Source organism: Puma concolor, chromosome A3, assembly GCF_028749965.1.
Source record: "Puma concolor isolate L17-30 chromosome A3, mPumCon1.1.hap2, whole genome shotgun sequence".
Taxonomy (NCBI): Eukaryota; Metazoa; Chordata; class Mammalia; order Carnivora; family Felidae; genus Puma; species Puma concolor.
Window position 1 is genome coordinate 130,154,643 of NC_141669.1, and position 21,490 is coordinate 130,176,132.

The 21,490-nt window shown below is 52.7% G+C and overlaps 1 protein-coding gene across 1 annotated transcript in view; it reads right to left on the reverse strand.

Moving 5' to 3' along the window:
- Window positions 1-11,009, reverse strand: part of RIPOR3 (RIPOR family member 3) — a 77,125-nt gene extending 66,116 nt beyond the window's left edge. The window contains exon 1 of the mRNA XM_086702477.1: window positions 10,291-11,009. Within this exon, the coding sequence (XP_086558603.1) occupies window positions 10,291-10,293 (3 nt within the window). The 5' untranslated portion in view covers window positions 10,294-11,009. The remainder of the gene's footprint in view (window positions 1-10,290) is intronic.
- Window positions 11,010-21,490: the final 10,481 nt, after the last annotated feature.

Here is a 21,490-nt window from a genome sequence, read left to right on the forward strand (position 1 = left end):
TTTGCTACATCCAAAGCCTTGCGTGCTTTGCCTCTCTTAATCCTCGCAGCACATCTGTAAGACAGTGTCGTCAGAACCCCGGTGTTTGAGAGAAAACTCCGCTCGGAGGGAATACGACTTGCCCAAGTCCACACGGTTAGTCTGGACTCCCTTCCTACCCTGCTTCCAAATGAGTCATTACTGCCTGCAGGCGCCCACAGCCCAGTGCAGTGGTGAGACCCACCCATAGTGAGACATTCCTAACACAAGCTTGTACTTCTCATGTCCGACATAGTGTCAGACACTTCATAGTGTTACGTCACTAAGACCTCCCAAGACCTTCCTGAGAAGTTGTTACCGTTATTATTATTATTATCCTGCTTAAACAGATGAGGACACACACGTCCAGGGGGTTGTGTGGGTGGGAGTGCTAGAAAGTTAGGACCAAATCCAGCCTCTTCCGCAGCTCAGATTCTCAGTCACTGCTCATTTTTGCCTCCCTCAAGGGAGCTGGATACCGTTGGTGCTCAGTCAGTACAGAGACAGACAAGGGTGTTGGAGTCCACATCCCGGCAGGCTTCCTGGAGGAAGAGGATTGCAGAGGATGGGCAGAACCTGCGTGCCACGGATTTCCTGTCTCCAGACCACCCCAGGGCATCTGTCAGAAACCTTCTGAAAGTCACTTCGTGGCGCCTCACTCCCCTGAGGGACTCCAGAGGAATCTGTCCCACCTAACCCCGCCTCCCACAGGCCTGTCTGCATGCCAGGCCGGGGCTGGCCCTTCACCCACAGACCTCTCATTCTGCAGGCCCCAGCAAGGAAAATCAGAGCCAAGGTTATCTTGGGGGTCACATACCTTAGGGGAGGGGTGGGTATACAAAGCCACAAGTTATTCAATGCAGCATTATTTGCGGTCACAAAAGATTGGAACCAGTCTCACGTCCATCAGCAGGGGACTAGGTTAAGATACTTTGGCGTGATCACCTACGACTCAGGTGTCCACGGGGGAAGAGCGGGAGGCTTGTGAGTAAATCCTAAAAGCTGACATTTATGAGGGACTTGACCCTCTCCCGAGTGCGTTAACTCATTTGACCCTACGTCAATCTCAGGAGGAGAGACCGTTATCACTTTAAAGTGAGGAGACCGAGGCACCAAGAGGTCGAGTCCCCTGCCCACCGCTCACGGCTCTGAGCAACACAGCTGGGCTTGGTGCAGGCGGTGCGTGTCAGAGCCCCGCTCAGAAGCACCCTGCCACGTGGCCTCCTGGCTCCTCTGTCCCAGGGGCCCGCCCCTCTGCCGGGAACTCCCCAGAACCTGGGAGAGGAGAGAACCACACAGACGACCTTCAGCCCCTCCCGGCCCACGCTGGCCTGGGGGGAGCAGGTGTAACCAGAGGAGCCTGACTGAAGCCTCCCTCGTCTGCAACAGATTGTGATAACTCGGACGCGGTGGTAGCCAGCTTCTCTCCACAGTCAATTATGGCCAGCGGGGGCCCACTGGTTATTTTTATAGCCTTTCCTGGAGTCATGACAAGGAAAACTAAACGAGCCACAGGACCCCTTTCATCACTAACAGCCGGGTTTCACAGTTGGGGGTGGAGGAAGGACAGAAAAAAATCACTTTTTTCCCCACTTTTGAGCTAATCAACAGAACTCAAGGCTGGGCGGCCAATGTGTTGGTGTTGAGAAAAGCTGTTCTCAAGCAGAACTAATTGGCAACAGGAATGGAATCTTTTCCCCCAAAAAAGTATAAACACGCTTGATCCCTGGGAATTACCCTTTGGAATAGGTATTCCAGACATGTTGTGTGCAACTGCACGGCCCTTCGGCTCACACAGGCGAGGCCAGAGGCGGCCTGCACTGCTTGTGGCTCAGCCTGCTCAGCCTTGTTCTCAACGGGATGGTCACAAAGGCCAGGGGCCCAAACCAGCCCAGCCCGGAGTGGACATTTGCTCTCCTGCTGCCCCGCACCCCTTCCTTCCTCCTAGAAACAGCAGTTGGCTTTGGGCTACCTCGTGCCCTGATTTGCAGACGCTGGTTTGGGTGGAATTCATCCCCTCTCTCCTCCGGGGCTGAGCCCTGGTAGGTGTAAGCCAGTGAACAGATTCCAGGAAATTTTTAGGAACAGGCACACACCCCAATAAGAAACAATAAGGTACAAAAAGGAATATTTAATGACGCTTCTAGAAAAAAGAGCTCTTGCCATTTTTAGAGGTGCAGAGAGGTTGAAGCAACCTACCCAGAGGCACACAGCATAGTAGAAGGGGATCCAGGATACGAACCCAGGTCTGTAGGATTGAGGAGTTTTTTTTGACGTTTGACTTCTAGGCTCTACCAAGAGGTGGCGTAACCTCGCGAGGAAGCCAGACGAGACGGATTCAGACCCAGCTCTGCGGTTTACCACCTGTGTGATTTCAGGCAAGTTACTTAACCTCTCTGCACCTCAGTTTCCATATCCGTGAAGTGGGGCCTAAAAGAGCACCTCTATCTGTGGGCTCTGAGGGTTGAATGGATTCACAGCAGTACACGTAGGGTGTGAGCAACTGTACCTGTCACGGAGTGAGGATCTGTCCCCACCCGCGACGCTCTGTTGCCCCCGCATGGGAAGAGCCAGACCGACCAGCGGCTACAGAAGGGGAGGAAGGCGAGAGCAGTGCGGTCCGGGCAAGGTCGTGATCCCTCCTCCGCGTTTTCCCCGCTGTGGCACGGCTCTCGGGCTCGGCTCCTCTCCAGGAACAGCCACACCGCAAAGATGTGAGACATCACGAACCCGCAGCCCGGCCGAGGCTTTTGGATATTCTCAGACCCAGAGATGCACAGTCAGTGGCAGCGGGGCCTGTCCGCGGTGGTGGTGGTAAAGAGCGGGGGGAGGTGCCACCGGTCGCGTGGCAAAAAGGAAGACGTCAGACAAATGCCCTGTGGTAGGGGGCTCGCGTGAATTGGCGCAGCCACGCTGGGAAATAGTTCAGGACGTTATTTCCCGTTTCCTGCACCCCAGCAGTTGCGCTTCTGGGCATGCACGTGAGACCCACGCCGGCGTGCACGGACCGGGACAGGTGCAAGAACGCTCAAAGCAGCGCCTTTCAGTTTTGCAGACAGACAAGTGGGAAGCACCCCAAATGCCTGCGGACGGGGAACACAAGTGGCGACGTGCCGCGTCATAGCACGCGACAGTAGAAAAGAAAGAAACGAGGAACCGTGTGCCGTCACGGGGGTAAATTTTAGTGGCAGATGCTTTATGAAAACATAAGTGGCGCAAAACAACATATATCTTTTTATAACCTTTAAAATTAGCGAAAGTCTGGGGCGCCTGGGTGGCTCAGTCGGTTGAGCGGCCGACTTCGGCTCAGGTCATGATCTCGCAGTCCGTGAGTTCGAGCCCCGCGTCGGGCTCTGTGCTGACAGCTCGGAGCCTGGAGCCTGTTTCAGATTCTGTGTCTCCCTCTCTCTGACCCTCCCCCGTTCATGCTCTGTCTCTCTCTGTCTCAAAAATAAATAAAACGTTAAAAAAAAAATTAAAAAAAAAAAGCGAAAGTCAATAGATCATTTTTGTATAAACGCAGAAGCTATATAATTTTTTTCTAAACAAGGGAAGTCGGGATGATGAAAACATTCTGCGAGGGGACAGTGGTGTCGGTTGTCTGACACTGAGAGTGTGTTCGATGCCGTTATAAACTTGAAAATGGTTAAAGTGGTAAATTTTATGTATATTTTTGCACTAATTGAGAAAACCTTTTTAATGTTGATTTGAGAGAGAGAGAGCATGCGCACGAGTGTGAGCAGGGGAGGGGCAGAGAGAGAGGGAGACAGAGGATCCAAAGCAGGCTCCAGGCTCTGAGCTGTCAGCACAGAGCCCAGTGTGGGGCTCAAATCCACAACGGTGAGATCGTGCCCTGAGCAAAACCAAGAGTCAGACGCTTAACCGACTGAGCCCCCCTGGGTGACCCGCCACAATTTTTTTTAAAAAACCATAGGAAGATAAACACAAAATTTAAGCTCATACCTCCTGCAGTGGGAAGGAGCATGTAAGCAGATGTAAATAGTTGTGAAAGTTCTAGTTCCTGGGCTGGATGGTGGCTATACAGAGGTTTTTTTTTTTTGTTTTTTTTTTTTTTCAACATTTATTTATTTTTGGGACAGAGAGAGACAGAGCATGAACGGGGGAGGGGCAGAGAGAGAGAGGAAGACACAGAATCGGAAACAGGCTCCAGGCTCCGAGCCATCAGCCCAGAGCCCGACGCGGGGCTCGAACTCGCGGACCGCGAGATCGTGACCTGGCTGAAGTCGGATGCTTAACCGACTGCGCCACCCAGGCGCCCCTGTTTTTTTTTTTTTTTTTAATGTTTATTTATCTTTGAGAGAGCAAGACCGAGCACAAGCGGGGGAGGGGCAGAGAGAGAGGGAGACACAGAATCCGAAGCAGCTCCAGGCTCTGAGCTGTCAGCACAGAGCCCGACGTGGGGCTCAAACTCACGAGCTGTGAGATCATGACCTGAGCTGAAGTCAGACACTCAACCGACTGAGCCACCCAGGCGCCCCAATATACAGGGGTTTTTATAAATAAATGTAGTGAGACTGCTTGATGGAAGGGGGTGGGACCGTTCCCAGGGCCTCTCTCAGCATGTCTTGAGAAGGTTATGATTAACTCGCTTCTACCTGACGTCCACTTTATAAGTCGAGGAAAGCTCTCGGGACCAGGGGTCTAACAGCTGCTGGACCAGTGAGCAAGGCCTTCAGCCATTCCCTCTGGTGTGAACCAGGCGTGGGGCTCTTTGGTCCCTGGTGGGTGGGGGCACCCGGTGGTGCACTTAGAGGGCATGTGTATGCCACATGCTTCCTCCTGCAGGGGATTCCTGTCCCCTCACTCGTTTGGAAGGCAGTGCTGGGCATGCTCCTCAGAGGGGGGCTCCCAGCCACACGGGGGTGGGGATGGTGGGTCCAGCTCAGGGGATCGCCCGGTGACAGCCCCCTGACCACAACAGAATCCCATAATCTGCCTGATTCCCAGCATGTCCGCACTCAGGTGTGGAGATGGTGTTGTTTACAGGGCCCTCCGTGCCCACCTGAGATAGATGAGAGGGGTGAGCACAGGGGCCTCGTGAAGAGTCCAGAATGTGAGCTGGGGTTGGTCTGACAACACATCCAGTGATGTACAATTCAGCTGACTCTCACTGTTATGCAAATGAACGGCCACTGCATAAGTTGGCACAGGCTATTAGAATGTGGCATTCATAAATGAAATGTAGCGTGTGGCTAGAGATTCCTGGTGACCCTAATTCAGGGTTCTCCCAAAAAATCTGACTGCCTTGTCACCCTTGGCAACATAGCAAGGCAGGTATTTCCACAAGTATTAATTGAGTGCCTTTATTGATTGCCTACTCTGGAATATAACACTGAACAAAATAGGCAAAAAAAACCCCCAAAAACCTGTGCCCTCAGGAAACTCACATTCCAGTAGGCGACATTTAAGAAAAGAAAATGATATAGTATGGTAGATGATGATAAGTGGTAAGGAATGAGCCGTATGGAGAACAAGTGTCCCAGGCAGAAGGGAAAGCAATGCAAAGGTCCTGAGGCAGGACTGTGCCTAGCACAACTGAGAACAGCAAGTGTAGCAAGGAGGAGAGCAGGGGGGTAAGTCCCACATCCTGCTGGGCCCTGTGGGCGTGGTGAGGCCTCGGCCTTTTACTCTGGGTGAGATGGGACCAGAACTGAGAGGCATAGGGTGTTCTGAGCAGAGGAGGGACGGGATCTGATTTCATTTTAACAGGACCCCACCGGCTGCAGGTAGAGAATAGACTGTCAGAGAAGCAAGAAAAGCAGAGACACCAATGGGGAGGTAACTACCACAGTCCAGAGACAAATGGCCTCTTGCACCAGGGTGAGGGCAGAGTGGGGACAGGAAGCGGTTAAAGGAAAAGCCAATAGAATTTCTTTTTTACTGAAAAGTGGAAACAGCTGGGTTCTACTTGTGTGTTTTGGGGTCACGAAAGTTTGCAATGTGATTATCAAAATGGATCCCTTCTTCACAGGCATTGAAAGGAATGTTTTAAGGACGCCTGGGTGGCTCAGTCGGTTAAGTGTCTGACTCTTGGTTTCGGCGAAGGACTCTTGGTTTCGTGAAACTCACAATTCATGAGTTCGAGCCCCGCGTTGGGCTCTGTGCTGACATCGTACAGCCCACTTGGGATTCTCTCCCTCCCTGTCTCTCTGCCTCTTCCTGCCTCTTTCTCAAAATAAATAAACTTTAGAAAATTTGAAAGGCATGCTTTAGGTCTCCATGAGCTAACGTGGATGAACACTCGGGATATATTGGCAGGTGAGAAAAGGAAGATACAAAATAGAATATATAGAAAGATCCCATTTTTGAAAATTGAAATTACAAAAAAAAGAACGATGTGAAAATGGCTGAATGAATGGTCTGGAAGAATAGACACATGACTCTCCACTGTGGTTACCTGGAAGGGGGGCCACTGGGATTTAAGCTCAGGATCGACCTCCGGACCACACAAAATAAGTATAAAACCCACTTTTAATTCTCTTTAAAATTGCAATGAGGGGTGCCTGGGTGGCTGAGTCGGTTGGGCTTCCGACTTCGGCTCAGGTCATGATCTCGCAGTTTGTGGGTTCGAGCCCCACGTTGGGCTCTTTGCTGACAGCTCAGAGCCTCAGCCTGCTTCGGATTCTGTGCCTCCCTCTCTCTCTGCCCCTCCCCCGCACTTGCTCACTCTCTCTTTCTCTCTCTCTAAAAAACAAATAAACATTAAAAAAAATTGCACCGAGCATGGCTCTGTTCTTGCCATCGGAGCTGCGCTTCTCTTAGCCCATGACCCCACCTGGGCCTCCTCCTTGGCCTCGACTGTAAGAGACGGAACTCTGGAATGAGAAATACTTTCCTCTCCTTGCTGGCTTGGGAGATCTGGAAAAGGCCCACCTGGCTCCCAGGGTTTCTAAAAATAGAAAGTTGTCTTAACTTTCCTATAGGTTTGGCTTAGCTGTTCCTTCTACTGGTTCCAAGATGCCGTTTCTGTTAGAGAATCATGCTTTGCGCATGAAAATGAAGTGCGGTGGGGGCGAGCCCTTAAGCGGATGGAATTAACCCATGAGGGGTCGCCAGAAATGCCCCCACATGCAGAGCCAATGAAGGCAGCGAGGAGCCCGGGGCCTTTGCCACTGCCCGTGTAGACGACACCTTCTACCCTACCCAGTCTCTGCATCCATTCCAGCGCTCAGAGGGGAGGAGAGGAGTTGGACTGTTGGTGTGTTCTAGGCAAGAGGAGGAAGCTGAAGCATTTATGTCCTGGCTTTGAGTCTGGAGTCTTAACTCTCATGGAGTGAGGGCTGAGGATGGCCCAGGACAGGATTTCTGAGACCCTGAGCACAAGCATATGTGCTGCGGAGCCATTGGTGTGCTGGTCAAGGTTAACACCCAGCCTCCAGGGGAGATCGAGTGTGCATGCATGTGTGTGTGCGTGTGTGTGCACACAGATGCACATACCCACATACACACTTAGGTTTATTACAGATTGTACCCAAGTAAAGGATGAGTCGCACACAATTTACAAATACAGATAAGATGTGTGGGCTTCATACGCTCAACTGATTCACCCAGGGTGGTTTTGTTGATTTTTGCCCCCAACTCTTGTACCTGTAATCAGCCCGTGGTCACAACTGATGAGTGAGGGCAATTCTGGAAATTACGTCTGGAAAAACACTCACCGGTTACAACCGATGAGTGAGGAAAGCTGGTTGGGATCTTCCGTCCCTTTAAGGAATAAGACAAAACTGATACAACGAAGTGTATCGGAGTTGATTCATCTGTCAGCGAAGGGAGCAAGTGCCTTCGTTTTGGCACTCTTCACAAGAAACAGCCGCGGAGGTGCCACTTTTATGCCTCATCTGCGTCATTAACGTTTCCTGTCTCCTTTCCCAAATCTAGACAATGGACAGATCGAGCCCTGAGTTGTATTGTTACCAGTTCCCGTGGCGTAACGACTCCCGCCGTGGCCGATTTCAGGCTGCCGACTAGAAGTCACTCCGCCCGGCCTTGGGGACAGACGTGCAGCGGCAGACAGGTACCGCGGGAACATTCCTAACAGCGACGCGTACTTTCAGAAACGGAAAGCGATGGGCTTTGATTACTTCCTCCCTTTGCAGCATCATTTATTTGGTTACAAGCTCACGAAACTTAATTTTTAATAATGGCTCTGTTTGGCGAGTTCACCAGGTTTCTGAAAATGTGACCCTTGGCTTTCCAGAGTCGGTACAAGCTGGCTCCAACACACCGCTGTGTAGGGAGCACGTGGCAGAGAGTGTCCCGGGTTGGGGAGGAAGCTCTTCCCTCCGTCTCTGCCCAGAACCCAGAGCGGCTTGGGTACGGAAAGGGTAGGGGCTCTGGGAACCTCAGACGGACAGTGGCCTTGGGGGCAGAGGCAAGAGGAAGCCGGAGACGACAAGCAGGGCAAGAGCCCAGTCGGTGGGCATATGTGAGACACCGCTCTGCAGCTCCCCAGAAAGATCTGGGGGGTCCTGGGGGCGGTGCGGAGTTTCTGCTGCAGGGTAGGTGACGGCTTCCCAGCCAGCACGCATCTGGGCTCAATCACTCCCCACAAAAGCAACCCGTTCGGCTCCCAAAGGCCTGTGACCGCTGACGTCAGTAACGAGGCACTTCGCGCCATCGGTCTCTTCTTCAGGCCCGCCTTTGTGCCAGCCTCCGGCGCCTTCCTGGTGGCAGGGCTCTGAGGGGGACCGTCCTCTCCTAGAAGCTTCTTGAGCACTTAAGTGCCCTCCAACCAGAGTCACAGAGTTTTAGAGTCGCAAAGAGATTTCAGAGATTTCCTAAAATAATCCCCTCGTTGTGTAGATGAGGAAACACAGAGGCCCAGCGACGGGAGGTGACAGAGGCCCAGAGATGGGACGTGAGTTGCTCAGGGCTACAAGAAAAATCCAGGGCAGAAGTGGGTAGGGTGACCTATCGTCCCTGTGTGCCCAGCACCGAGGGGACTGCCGGGCCCCCACCCAGGTCTCAGCTGGAGCCCAAGACAGAGGGCCTGAGCCAGTCGCTGAAAGGAAGGAGGCCTGAGCCAGAGGTGCTGCAAGATGGAATTTTCCAAGAGAAGAGAGGAGAGGAGGCCACATCATGGTGCTGGGATCTCCAGCTCCGCCCGGAGGCCTGTTCCCCGTGGGATCTCCCACCTGCCGGCTGTGTCATTGTAACATGCGTCCCTCCGTCCCTCCCTCCGTGCCAGGGAGACGCTCGGAGACTTTTATCTGTGTCTTATCTCTGGCTGCCGCTGCCACAGCTGTGGGGATGTCTATGCAAATAGCCGCGATAATATTAATATGTGATTCCCCCAGGGGAGGCGGTGGAAAGCGCTGTATGTGTTTCACAATTCTGTTCCGTCCAGAGGAGGAGTGGGGGCCCAGAATGATTCGAAACAGATTTTTGGAAAGGCAGAATAAAATTGGAACAAAACCCAGTAGAGGCATGTGCCACTCTCCCCACGCCCAGCCCTCTCCACCCCTGCCTGATACTAACCCTCCTGTCCTGCCCCCAGGAGCCTCCCGCGGCAGGGGAGCAGGGTGGCGGGCACAGCGCCTGGTGCCGGGCACTCTTCCTTCAAGCCGGGGGCCCCTGCCCATCCCAGGACGTGGGCCCCCACCCTGGGCGGACATACCGTCCGGAGGTACAGCCTGCTCAGCCTGTGGCTTCCTCTGACTTCCCTGCCCCCCTCCTACAGGGAATGCTCCCCTTGACACCCCCTCCTCCTCCACCCCTGCTTCCTGGGGAGATCACAGAACCCTAGATCAGGAAACAGCCCACTGGAAGCAGAAAGTGCAAGTCAGAAAGACAGAGACCTGATTCCGATCTCTGCCGCTGACCAGCCGTGTGACCTTGGGCAAGTCACTTCACTTCTCTGAGCCTCTCTTTGCTCAGTGTACAACGAGGGCAATAATACCAGGCGCACCAGAGGCTCATGGGGATTCTCTGGGCTGGAGCTTCGCAAATGCCAAGCACGGCGCCTGACATTGGCAGATAACACCAGAGACACGGTCCTAGTGAAAGCCCCTTGAAGGTCAGCTGTCGACCCACTCCATGTCAGCGACGACAGCGACGACGGACACACGGAGGCCCGCCTCCGGGAAAGGGAGAGAACTTGCCCGAGGCCACACAGCGGCCCCTGCAATCCCATCCCGCCTCTTCCTCACAGCCTCCCTTCCCCGGTGGAGCACCAGGGCGGAGTGTGAGGGGGGGGCCGCCCTCCTCACACCTCACCTCCCCCTAGCGTCTGGTCCACACGCCAGCACTCACCATGGAGCAGGTACGGACTTTCAGGCCCGGTCACACGTCCTCCTCCAGGCAGCCTGGCTTTCTCTGCCGCCCAGGCGAGCGTCGGCTGCCGGTTCCCATCCAGGACTAGAGTCGAGCTAGGACTCGGGGAAGCCAGTCCAGACTGGCCACTCAGAAGGTCGCTTCCGAGGAGCCCACTGTCCCCCAGGCTTCCTTGTGGGGCTGCAGGACGTGGGACGGCACGCTGCAGGGCTCCGATAGCACGGCCCGGCTCTTATCTGGCCCGTGTCAGGGTGCGGGCAGCGTGAGCCGGGGTTCCAGGAAGCCCGCCTGGGGCCCCCCCGGCCGGCCGCTCTCCCCGGATGCTGCCTGCTGCCGTGGATGTAGCCGATTGCCCGTCAGTGTCACTGAGCTCTGCCACGGAGGATTCCATGCTGGCCCCCAGCAGGCGGGGCCCCCACCCCTTCACGTCCCACCCCCCACTCCCATCTTGGCAAGGGGACGGGAAAAGGCAGCTAATTTCAAGTCCGCACAGCGCTTGTGGTCGTGTCCTGAACTCTCCACGATTAATCACGGAGCATCTGATTTCTGCTTTGCCTCAGAGGGGGGTGTGGGGACGCCTGGAAGTTTCTGTTTACTCCATTCTGCGCCGGGGCTGTGTGCTAATCACAAACAGACAGGGACGCAGCCTGGCCCTGCCTCCCCTGCCTCTGCCTCCCCTTCTCACCTTGCCACTTTCAAGTCCCCTCCTCGCTTTCTCTCCTTTTCCTCCTTTCTTCCCTCCTCCCCATGCGACCCCCTCTGTCTGTCGGATCTGATCCTGCACACACCCCTTCCTGTGCTCCTTGTTTCCCGGGTGTCCCATTGTCCCCTCTGCACCTCCCACTTCTCCTAGGGTGCAAATTAGCTTGGCCCTTTCCCTTTATGTCTTTAGAGTTAGCGGTCCGCCCCTTTTACTGCCTTATTTCCTTTTTTTTTTTCCTCCAGCCTAACATTTTCAGGGTTTGCCCCCACCCCTGCCGCCCCTGTTACATGTGTACATACGACTCCTACAGACTTGATGATGTCCCGGTCAGGGGGTGGGGTCCAAACACGACAGACACACAGGCGGGTTCCTTTTGTCACCTTGGCACATCAGCTTTGGGATTCGGCTCAGAGAATGGACTCGGGAACAAAGCCCCCAGTGACCACCCCTGCAGAGGAGCCTGGCCCTGCGGAACCATCCAGCCTGTAACACCTAGAGATGGATTTCTCTCTGCCTCCCCTCGGCTCCCTTCTACCCCCTGCAGCCAGTGCAGACGAGGAGGAGCCGGGAGTAAACAGCCCCCGAAGAACAGGAACTGCCACCCCTCCCCACAAACACACACACATACTCCGAAGAGTAATTTGGATTTGCCAAGACCTTTAAGAACCAGAAATAAACGAACAGCCGCCACCCGGAACATGACTTAGGCTGGTGCATACGGAGGCGTGCACGCAGAGGTTTGTTAAAAAAAAAAAAAAAAGTTTGTCATAGGAAACAATTGAAAATGGATTACTACAGAAACACATAGCAAGCCTGGAAAATCAGTCTTAAAGGATTTGAACCAAACTGGGTTGTGAAAAGGGACTCACGTATTACTTGTGTCCCAGGCAGCGTCCTCTTCCACACCCATATGCGGAGAAGATTTCATCCAACCACGCGCCCCCTTGGACTAACTCAAAATTCTATAATGCGCCAGCCGAGAAATGAACAACAGCGCTGAGGAGCGAACCCAGCAATTCTGCAAACACTCAAGTGTGATCACCTCCAGTTCGATCGGGGACCCCTGAGCCAGCAGCGACTTACCTTAAGGGCAGAGGAGCTGAGTGAGTGTGGAGGGGGCTTAGGTCTCCTGGAAATGAGGACAGCAGATACGTATTAGAAAGGAAAGTACTCGAAAGTGTGGAACTTGGCTTCAGGAAACAACGTCACCGACTCCAACTCCTAAAACACGAAAACCATTTTGAAACACCTGACGGGGATGAATCCAGACCTTAGGGAAAGAAAAGGCTGCTGAACAGGCAGTTGTCGATTTAAGACGGTCGCCTCCCCCATCACCAATGACACGCAGGGCCCCGTCTCGTGGACACGACAGGCAAGCGGACCTCATGTCCCATGCAGGGAGCACCTCTCATGCTGGTGGTGGAATTCTCATCACGTGCCTGCCTGGCTGTGGGAACTCAGCAGAGTCACTGCAGAGAACACGAGTGAGACGTACCGCCCATCTCCGAGCCAGGGGCACCCAGCTCCCTGGTGTCACCCTCCGGTGCAGAAGGAAGCTCCGGGTTTGAGCCCCGCGGTCTCAGACGTGGCGTTTCCGGCTGTCAGAGTGAGTGGCATAGGGAGATCATGCTCGGGGCTGCCCAAGACGACTTTAGGAGACACACAGTCTGCAGGACACGATGCTGAACCCCACAGTGGGAAAGCCCTTTTACTCCTCTGGCAGTGTTCTTCCAACCCCATCTGGCCTGTGAGAAAGTCTCAGCTTTGACCACCTCTCCAACATTTACTGATTTTCCTTTTTAACAGAGAAAGCAGGCCTCAGGCTCGGGTCATTCAGCAGCCAACAGCATCTAGCTAGAATGGTGTTCGGCCAGTGATAATGGAAGACGAGCAAAATCCTAATAGGACGTGGAGTAGTGTTAATAACGTATTAATATTAGTTCATTAGTTGTGAACAGATGTACGGCAGTCATGTAGAATGTCAGCGAGAAGGGAAACAATCAGAAGTTGGGTGCAGGGTAAGAGTTCTCTGTACTTTCTCTGCAACCTTTTCATAAATCTAATACTATCCTAAATTTTAAAGTTTTTTTTTTTTTAAGTTTATTTAAATATTTTTAATGGGCTCAGATAAAAATAAGTTCATGCTGTTTTTTTTTAATGTTTATTTATTGTTAGAGCATGAGCAGGGGAGGGGCAGAGAGAGAGGGAGACACAGAATCCGAAGCAGGCTCCAGGCCCTGAGCTGTCAGCACAGAGCTCGATGTGGGGCTCAAACCCACAAACCATGAGATCATGACCTGAGCTGAAGTCAGATGCCTAACTGATTGAGCCACCCAGGAGCCTGCCCCCACCCCGACTCTGCCATTCTGTTTTTTGTTTTTTTTTTTTTTTTTAATTTTTTTTTTCAACGTTTATTTATTTTTGGGACAGAGAGAGACAGAGCATGAACGGGGGAGGGGCAGAGAGAGAGGGAGACACAGAATCGGAAACAGGCTCCAGGCTCTGAGCCATCAGCCCAGAGCCTGACGTGGGGCTCGAACTCACAGACCGCGAGATCGTGACGTGGCTGAAGTCGGACGGTTAACCGACTGCGCCACCCAGGCGCCCCAGTCTGCCATTCTGTTTTTAAAAATGTACATATGGTGGGGCGCCTGGGCAGCTCAGTCGGTTAAGCAGCCGACTTCGGCTCAGGTGATGATCTCACGGTCCATGAGTTCGAGCCCCACGTGGGGCTCTGTGCTGACAGCTCAGGGCCTGGAGCCTGCTTCGGATTCTGTGTCTCCCCCTCTCTCTGCCCCTCCCCTGCTCGCACTGTCTCTCTCTCTCAAAATATGAAACAGGGCGGGGGGGGGGGAATGCCTGGGTGGCTCAGTCGGTTGAGTGTCCGAGTCTTCATTTCGGCTCAGGTCATGATCTCACAGTTCATGGGTTCGAGCCCTGCATCAGGCTCTGTGGTGACAGTGGGGAGCCTGCTTAGGATTCTCTTTTTCTCTGGCTCTATCTGTCTCTCTCTCTCTGCCCCTCCCCCATTCATGCTTTCTCTCAAAATAAATAAATCAACTTGAAAAGGGGAAAAAGTAAACTTACAGAAAAATCTCGGACCCACAGTCCCAGAATCTCCTCTACAGGCTCTGTGGGCACACACCTTCCAGATGGTGCAGCATTTCCACTACCTTCAAACTCTTTCTCCATCGCTGTCTGTGCTCCCCTCAAGGTGTTACCATCCCACTTGCCAGGCTGAGTATTTCGGGGACAGAGATGAATAAGGAGGAAATGTTCTAGCAGGAGGCAGATGTGTAAATAGAAACCCAAGTGCTAATTTCAGCCCAGGTAGTAAGTGCTGGGCGGGGCAGTGCCTTTGAGAAAGATGCCCCCCAGGAAGTGTGTCACCAGGGAAGGATGAGTAAACAGAAAGGTTACGTGATCTTTCCAGAGAACCTTCCTTCTCGGGCCCTCCGGGTAAAGCCAAAAACGTGCACCGCAGAGCCTCCTAGCCCTCTCCTGCTTCGCCCCCGTGCCTGAATACACAGAATACACATCAGAGTTCTTAAGGTGCCAGCCCTGTCCTGCGGGTTCCCCCAGCCCCCTAGCCCTCTCTCCCCTTGGGCTTCTCTCCTCGGCCCTCCTTGGCGGTCACCTAGTTAGTACCTTAACCCTTTACCTGCTGGCACCCAGCCAAGAGGCACGGTCTCCCAGAGCTTTCTCTGAGCCCCCATCTGGGTGCGGAGCCCCTCCCGGTGCCATCCTTACCGGCTTGTGGCAGAGCTATGGAAGCACGCAGGCCCTGGGGTCCAGTCGCGGCTCCTCCGTTCCCAGCTGTACACGTGGCTTTGGCCAAGCCACTCGACCTCCCCAGGCTTCTATTTCCTCATCTGTAAAATGGGAACAACCATACTGCCTCAGTGGGTTGTTCTAAGGATTAGATGAAATAATACCTTGCTGCTTAACGTGCAGTCTAGGGACCAGCAGACTAGAGCGTCTTAGTAGGGTCCCACGTCCCGCCCCAGACCTCCCAAACCAGATCCTGCGTTTTCCCAGGGCCCCAAAGTGATTCACATGCATGTTAAACTTGGGAAGCATGAGACACTATGCGGAAAGTGTGTAGATTGCCGGTCTCGTCATCCTTCTCCACCTGGTCCGTCCTGACCAGGACAGCCATTGTGCCGTTACATACTTAGTGCCCAGAGCATCATAGGTGCTCAGTGACTTAGGGCTGAATTCAGCCATTTGTCCAGGTCTCAGGAAGAAGCCAGACTGGGGCCCAGGTGGTCTCACTCCTGTCTGAGCCCTTTTGGACTCATGACTGCCATCAATGCCCCGGCATCCTGGAAGTTAGCAGGGACAAAATCTGGGGTGGTGAAAGGGTCTCCCACTCAGGAAGTGGGGATGTGAGCTTAACAGAAAGAACAAACCCCCAGACTCATCCTGCTTGGTGAAATCCATCACCTTCCTGAGAGTGACGTCAGAATCCCCCTGCTCTGTCAGCCCTGTCAACCTTTAGCACTGATGAGAATGTCAGGTTCCTGGAGATAAATATCCAGATCCTTCATTCCCTGGCTTCTCCACACTCCTCCTCACTCCAGGCACCTCTGCTCCACTGTGACAAACTACCAGTTCATCAGATAGACGACGACGGCGGCTCTGTTTGGCTGGGGAAACCTTTAGAATGACAGGGTCCTGCTCTGGCCTCGGCCAGGGCCATAAACCTCGGTTCAGCAGAGGAATGAATTCGCCCTGAAGACTGCAGCTTTATCAGCTGAGGGGATTAGCAAAGGCCGAGTCCTGACCTGAAAGAGAATCCCAGACACCCTGCACACTCCCTTTGGGACCCTCCAGAGTCAAATATTTTCAGAACCAACTCCAGTTAAGTAAATAGTGTTCTGCACGTGAGTGCCCACAGGGTTTCTCAGAGGACCTGACATTCTCCACTTGGTGACTGTCATTTCCTTACAAACATAACATTGAAAGCGATCTTTGCATTCCCAGAATGACTTCCCCAGCTGAGGAATTCTCTGAGTCTCCTTGAGTTCAGGGCTGTTGCTTTGTTTTGTGCTTTTACGACAACACCGCCTAAATGCATCCTGTACAATTTGATAAGAGCCCCTTGCCCCCCCTCCCCGACCGTGCGTGTCTTTCTTTGCCACAAACTTCTAGTAAACTCTTCAAATATGCGCTGCCTAAATTGAACCCTGATGCTAGGCGCACTAATGGGGCACCCTCTTCAAAGCAAATCTCCACAACCCAACAGTTTACATGTTGCTGGAAACAATGGACTTAAGTGCACAATTTATTTGGGTTGGCTGGTTTCATGCTGGTTGGAATCTGCTTTGGGGGAAAAACAAACCCTGCATGTGTTTAGATTTATAATTTATACCGAAAGCACAAATACCTCGTAATAGGGCTAAAACGAGGCGCAGTTATGAGCAGGAGGCATGCACATGTTGGCTTTACTCTTTCGTGGACGTACTGAGATTATAAACGGCTTTTTTAGTTAAGCCTCCGCCTCCCCCCCCCCCAAAAAAAAGCCCATCCATGGCAGAAGGCTGACCTGTGTGCAAGGGCCCTGACCCGGTGCTCTCCAGCGGCTTGCACGGACCACCTCACTCCACCCTTGCCATGGCCTCATCCTGGGCGTCATGATCCCCATGTCAGGGAGGAGGAAACTGGGGCATCGGAAGATGAAGTCACTTTCCCAAGGTCCCACAGCAAGTAATAGAGCCAAGGTTCACACTCGAGGAGTCTTGCTCCGGAATCAGAGCTCTCAACCCGTAGGTAACTTTTGTCGTAAAATCCACGGAACCACTAGCCAGGATGCTCCATTAACTCAACCTTTTATTTCAGTTGAGTTGGAAGAGAAGGCAAGTGGCAAGAGAATAAGATGATATCAGGACCTAACCAAAGCAAAAATAAGGCCCCGCTCCCCAAATCAAACCACACAAAATCTGGAAAAGAAGACGTTCAGCCTCATCTCTACCTTCTGCACCTCCGTCTCCAGGGCCAGGGAAGGGGATGCCAAGTCCCAAGGGGAGACCCGGGGTCCCAGGGGACCTCCCTCAGTAAGAGAGCCAGCGCTGCCCTTCAGATTCCAGAGCCAGGAGCAAGAAGAGTGTGCTCCGGGGGGAGCGTCGTGGTGGGTCATGACAGCAAGGGCCCCCAGTGAGGATGCCTCCCTGGGTCCACTGCCCTTTGCAGGGCACTGATGCCACTCCGTCTAGAAGCCTGTGTCTCCACCCACTCGAATCTGGGCGGCACTGTGACTTGCTTTGACAGAATGAGACGGAGGTCATGGTCCGCCAGCTTCGGAACCAGGCCTCCACCCTGTGCTTTCTGCCTTTGCTTTCACTTGCTTGGAATTTCGAGACAACAGATAGCGAAGAGGCCTGGGCTAGCCTCCCGGAAGACAGCCGTCCGTGTGGAAGGGAATCACGGTACCTCTGCTGACAGACCATTGCTGGACGTGTGGGTGAGGCCGCCTCAGCCCCTCCAGCCCCAGTCGAGTTGTCAGATGACTGTAGCCCCACGAGTGAGCCCAGGAAGGCCAGCGGCCCAGCTGTCCAGCCCGCCACCCCACAGAACGGGGAGAAACGACCACCTTACTTGTTGCTTTAAGCTACTAAGTTCCGGGATAGTTTGTTACATAGCAGCTAGAATGGAAATAATTGTTAACAGAGTTAAAATGAAAGTTCTTTACTGAAACCACAGCTGTAAAGTGTATTCCCATGACCATGTCTCTAGCACAGCAGTTTCTGGAAGATTCGTGGAAGCGTGTGTCGTAACATGTCCTCAGCTCACTTATAAGGACGCTGGTAGCCCGGTGGTAATTTCGCTTCTGTCTGCATTTTAAAGATTTGATCATTGTTTTCCATATGAGAAAGGAACCCTCATTAGCACTGGCAACACAGATAAGTTTGGCACCGTGTTCTGAGAACTTTCAGGACAACAGACGAAGTGGACAAGAACGCCATCAGACAGGAATTCGTTCAGGAAACATCTGAGTACCAGGCACTACGTTTGGGGCTGGGAACACAGAGATGAGAAGGTCACAAACCCAGACCTCGTGGGGTCCCTGTCTAGCGGGGGCCACGGACTTTCACAAAAAGAAAATGTGAACGTATGGGCACAAATGGTGTCCGTTGCCGTGAAGAAGTAGGATGGGGAGCCCGGAAAGAGAGCTCGCCTGGTGAGAGGAGGCCCAGAAGGTTTGCTGGGTTAGTGAGGTAATCCTGGAGCCCAACTTTGTTTTACGTACAAACACAGAGTGGGGTTTGTTTGTGTTTCTAGTTTATTTATTTATTTTGAAAGAGAGAGCAAGCATGAGCAGGGGAGGGGAGAGAGAATCCCAAACAGGCCCCATGCCGTCAGCCCGGAGCCCGACATGGGGCCCGAACCCGGGAACCACGAGATCATGACCTGAACCAACGTCAAGAGCCGGATGTTCAACTGACTGAGCCACCCAGGCGCCCCAAACAAACAGTGTTTTTTACACGGTTTTTATGGTACTGAATTTCCTGGGATGCTTTCACTGTGTAAATTGAGAGAAGACTGAACTTTGCTTTGCCTGGGAATTCACATTGGCCGCCATTCTGCAGGAACAGCTCTGGCAACAGTTCAAACTCAGCATGCTCATGGCACGTGGCTGGCTAGCACCCCACACCTAGATCCACCTGCACCTGTAGCTGTCACCATCACAGTGTACCTACCTGTTGAGCTCAGTGCCTGGAGACTTCACCAGGACTTCCAGCCTTACGACAGGAATGATTTTGTTATCCCTTACTTTCTACTCTCCTTTATTTTACACTTTGAGAATTCCGTGTACATGTTCTCCTGGTACAGCTAGGTAGGTTATATTATTGAGAAATTTCATTTCAGGGGTGACAAAGAGGCCTTGAGTCTGATAAGGTGGGAACCACAGGCATCTTCAAGACCTTCCTTCTGGAGGACAGGGAAACAGGCCAGCGTAAGAACTACGTTGGTAGTTGCGGGGTTAGCGCCCAGAGAGCCAGGGGCTGCGTGATACAAGATGTGGCCGGAGGAGGAGGTGGGGAATCGGGATCCTCAATACGGTGCTGGTGGGGATGTGAAATAGTGCGGTTGCCACGGACAACGGTCTGGCAGTTCCACAAAGGTTAAGCCTAGAACGTCATCTGAACCAGCAATCCCGCTCCGAGGCGTATCCCCAAGAAAAAGGAACACGAATGTTCACACAAACACTTGAACGCAAATGTGCACAGCAGCATTATTCATCATAGCCGAAAGCAGAGTGTCCATCAACTGGTGAATGGATGAACAAATGGGGTCTGTCCATGCGGTGGAGTATTACTCAGCCATGAAAAAGGAGCAGAGCACTGACCCACAGTACAGCGTGGATGAATCTTGAAAACATGACGCTGAGTGAAAGAATCGAGACACAAAAGGCCACAGATTATATGATTCCATTTATGCAAAATGTCCAGAATAGGCAAATGGGTAGAGACAGAAAGCGGACTCATGGTTGCCTGGGGCTGGTGAAGGTGGGCGGGGAGATGGACAGTGACTGGTAATAGGTGTGGGGTTTCTTTGGTGGGTAATAAAATGTTCTGGAATTAAGTAGTGGTAAGAGTTGCAGAACTCTGCGTGTATGTTAAAAACCCCTAAATTGTATATTTTTTTAAGATTATACTTTTTTTAAAAAATTTTAATGTTTTTTTTTTTTTTTTTTTCAACGTTTATTTATTTTTGGGACAGAGAGAGACAGAGCATGAATGGGGGAGGGGCAGAGAGAGAGGGAGACACAGAATCGGAAACAGGCTCCAGGCTCTGAGCCATCAGCCCAGAGCCCGACGCGGGGCTCGAACTCACGGACCGCGAGATCGTGACCTGGCTGAAGTCGGACGCTCAACCGACTGCGCCACCCAGGCGCCCCTTAATGTTTATTTTTGAGAGAGAGAGAGAGAGAGAGAGACAGAGCATGAGCAGGGGAGGAGCAGAAAAAGAGAGAGACACAGAATCCGAAACAGGCTCCAGGCTCTGAGCTGTCCGCACAGAGCCCGACGCGGGGCTCGAACTCACGGACCTCGAGACCATGACCTGAGCCGAAGTCGGACGCTCAACCGACTGAGCCACCCAGGCACCCCAAGATTTTATTTTTAAGTAGGGGCACCTGGGTGGCTCAGTCAGTTGAGCATCTGACTTCGGCTCAGGTCATGATCTCACAGTTTGTGGGTTCGAGCCCCACATCGGGCTCTATGTTGACAACTTGCTCAGAGCCTGGAGCCTGCTTCAGATTCTGTGTCTCCTTCCCTCTCTGCCCCTCCCCTGCTCACACTGTGTCAAAAATAAATACATGTAAAAAAAATTTTTTTTAATTATAAAAGAAGATTTTGTTTTTGAGTAATCTCTACCCCTAGGGTGGGGCTCGACCTCACAACCCTGAGATCAAGAGTCACATACTCTACCAACTGAGCCAGCCAGGTGCCCCCTTAAATTGTATACATTAGAAGGGTGAATTTTATGGCATTTGAATTATATTTCAGGCAAACAAAAAGATGAAGCTGAAGAGATAGATGGGGCCACACCATTCAGGGCACTGTGGCCCACGCTGAGGAGTTTCTGTCTCCAGCCTCGGACTAACGGGAGGTTTGGGGCAGCAACATGGCAACATGGGTGTGCATTTTAAATTGTTTTTTTTTTAATGCTTCATTTATTCTTAGAGAGACAGAGCACGAATGGGGGAGGGGCAGGCAGAGAGGGACATAGAATCGGAAGCAGGCTCCAGGCTCCAAGCTGTCAGCACAGAGCCCGATGTGGGGCTCGAACCCACAGACCGCGAGATCATGACCTGAGCCGAAGTGGGACGCTTTACCAACTGAGCCACCCAGGCGCCCCTTCGGGTTTGCATTTTAGAAAGCTCTCTGTGAAGAGTGACCTGGAGGTGGGTTCAGGGGATGGCCTCGAAGGGCGAGGGAGAGCCAGTGTATGGAATGGGTCCTGGCCCCAGGCTGGAGCAGACTGGTGGAGGACAGCCGTGCCGAAAGCAGTGTGTGGGGACCGCTGTCACAGGCACAGTCACGCTGGGAGAAACGGCTTTGGAAGGTGGCATCTGGGAGGAGGTTCTGGAAGAGGCAGCATCTGAGCAGAACTCTGTAGGGTTGATTCAGGGCCATGCAGAAATTCAAGGGGACCGCTTGGAAAAAGGAAGCAAATGAGCAAAGGTTTAATGTGGTTCCATCTGGCCAAGTAAGAAGGGAGACAAAAATTATTCGGGTTCTCTAGAAAAACAGAACCAATAGGAAATATAAAGATCTGTATGTGAGGAGATTTATTATAGGAATTGACTCATGAGGTGATGGAGATCCAGAAGTCCCACAGTCTGCCCTCTCTGAGCTGGGGGACCAGGAAAGCCAGTGATGTGATTCAGGCCGAGTCCGAAGGCCTGAGAACGGGGGAGCCGATGTCTGGGGACAGGGGAAGGTGGATACCCCAGCTCAAGCAGAGAGC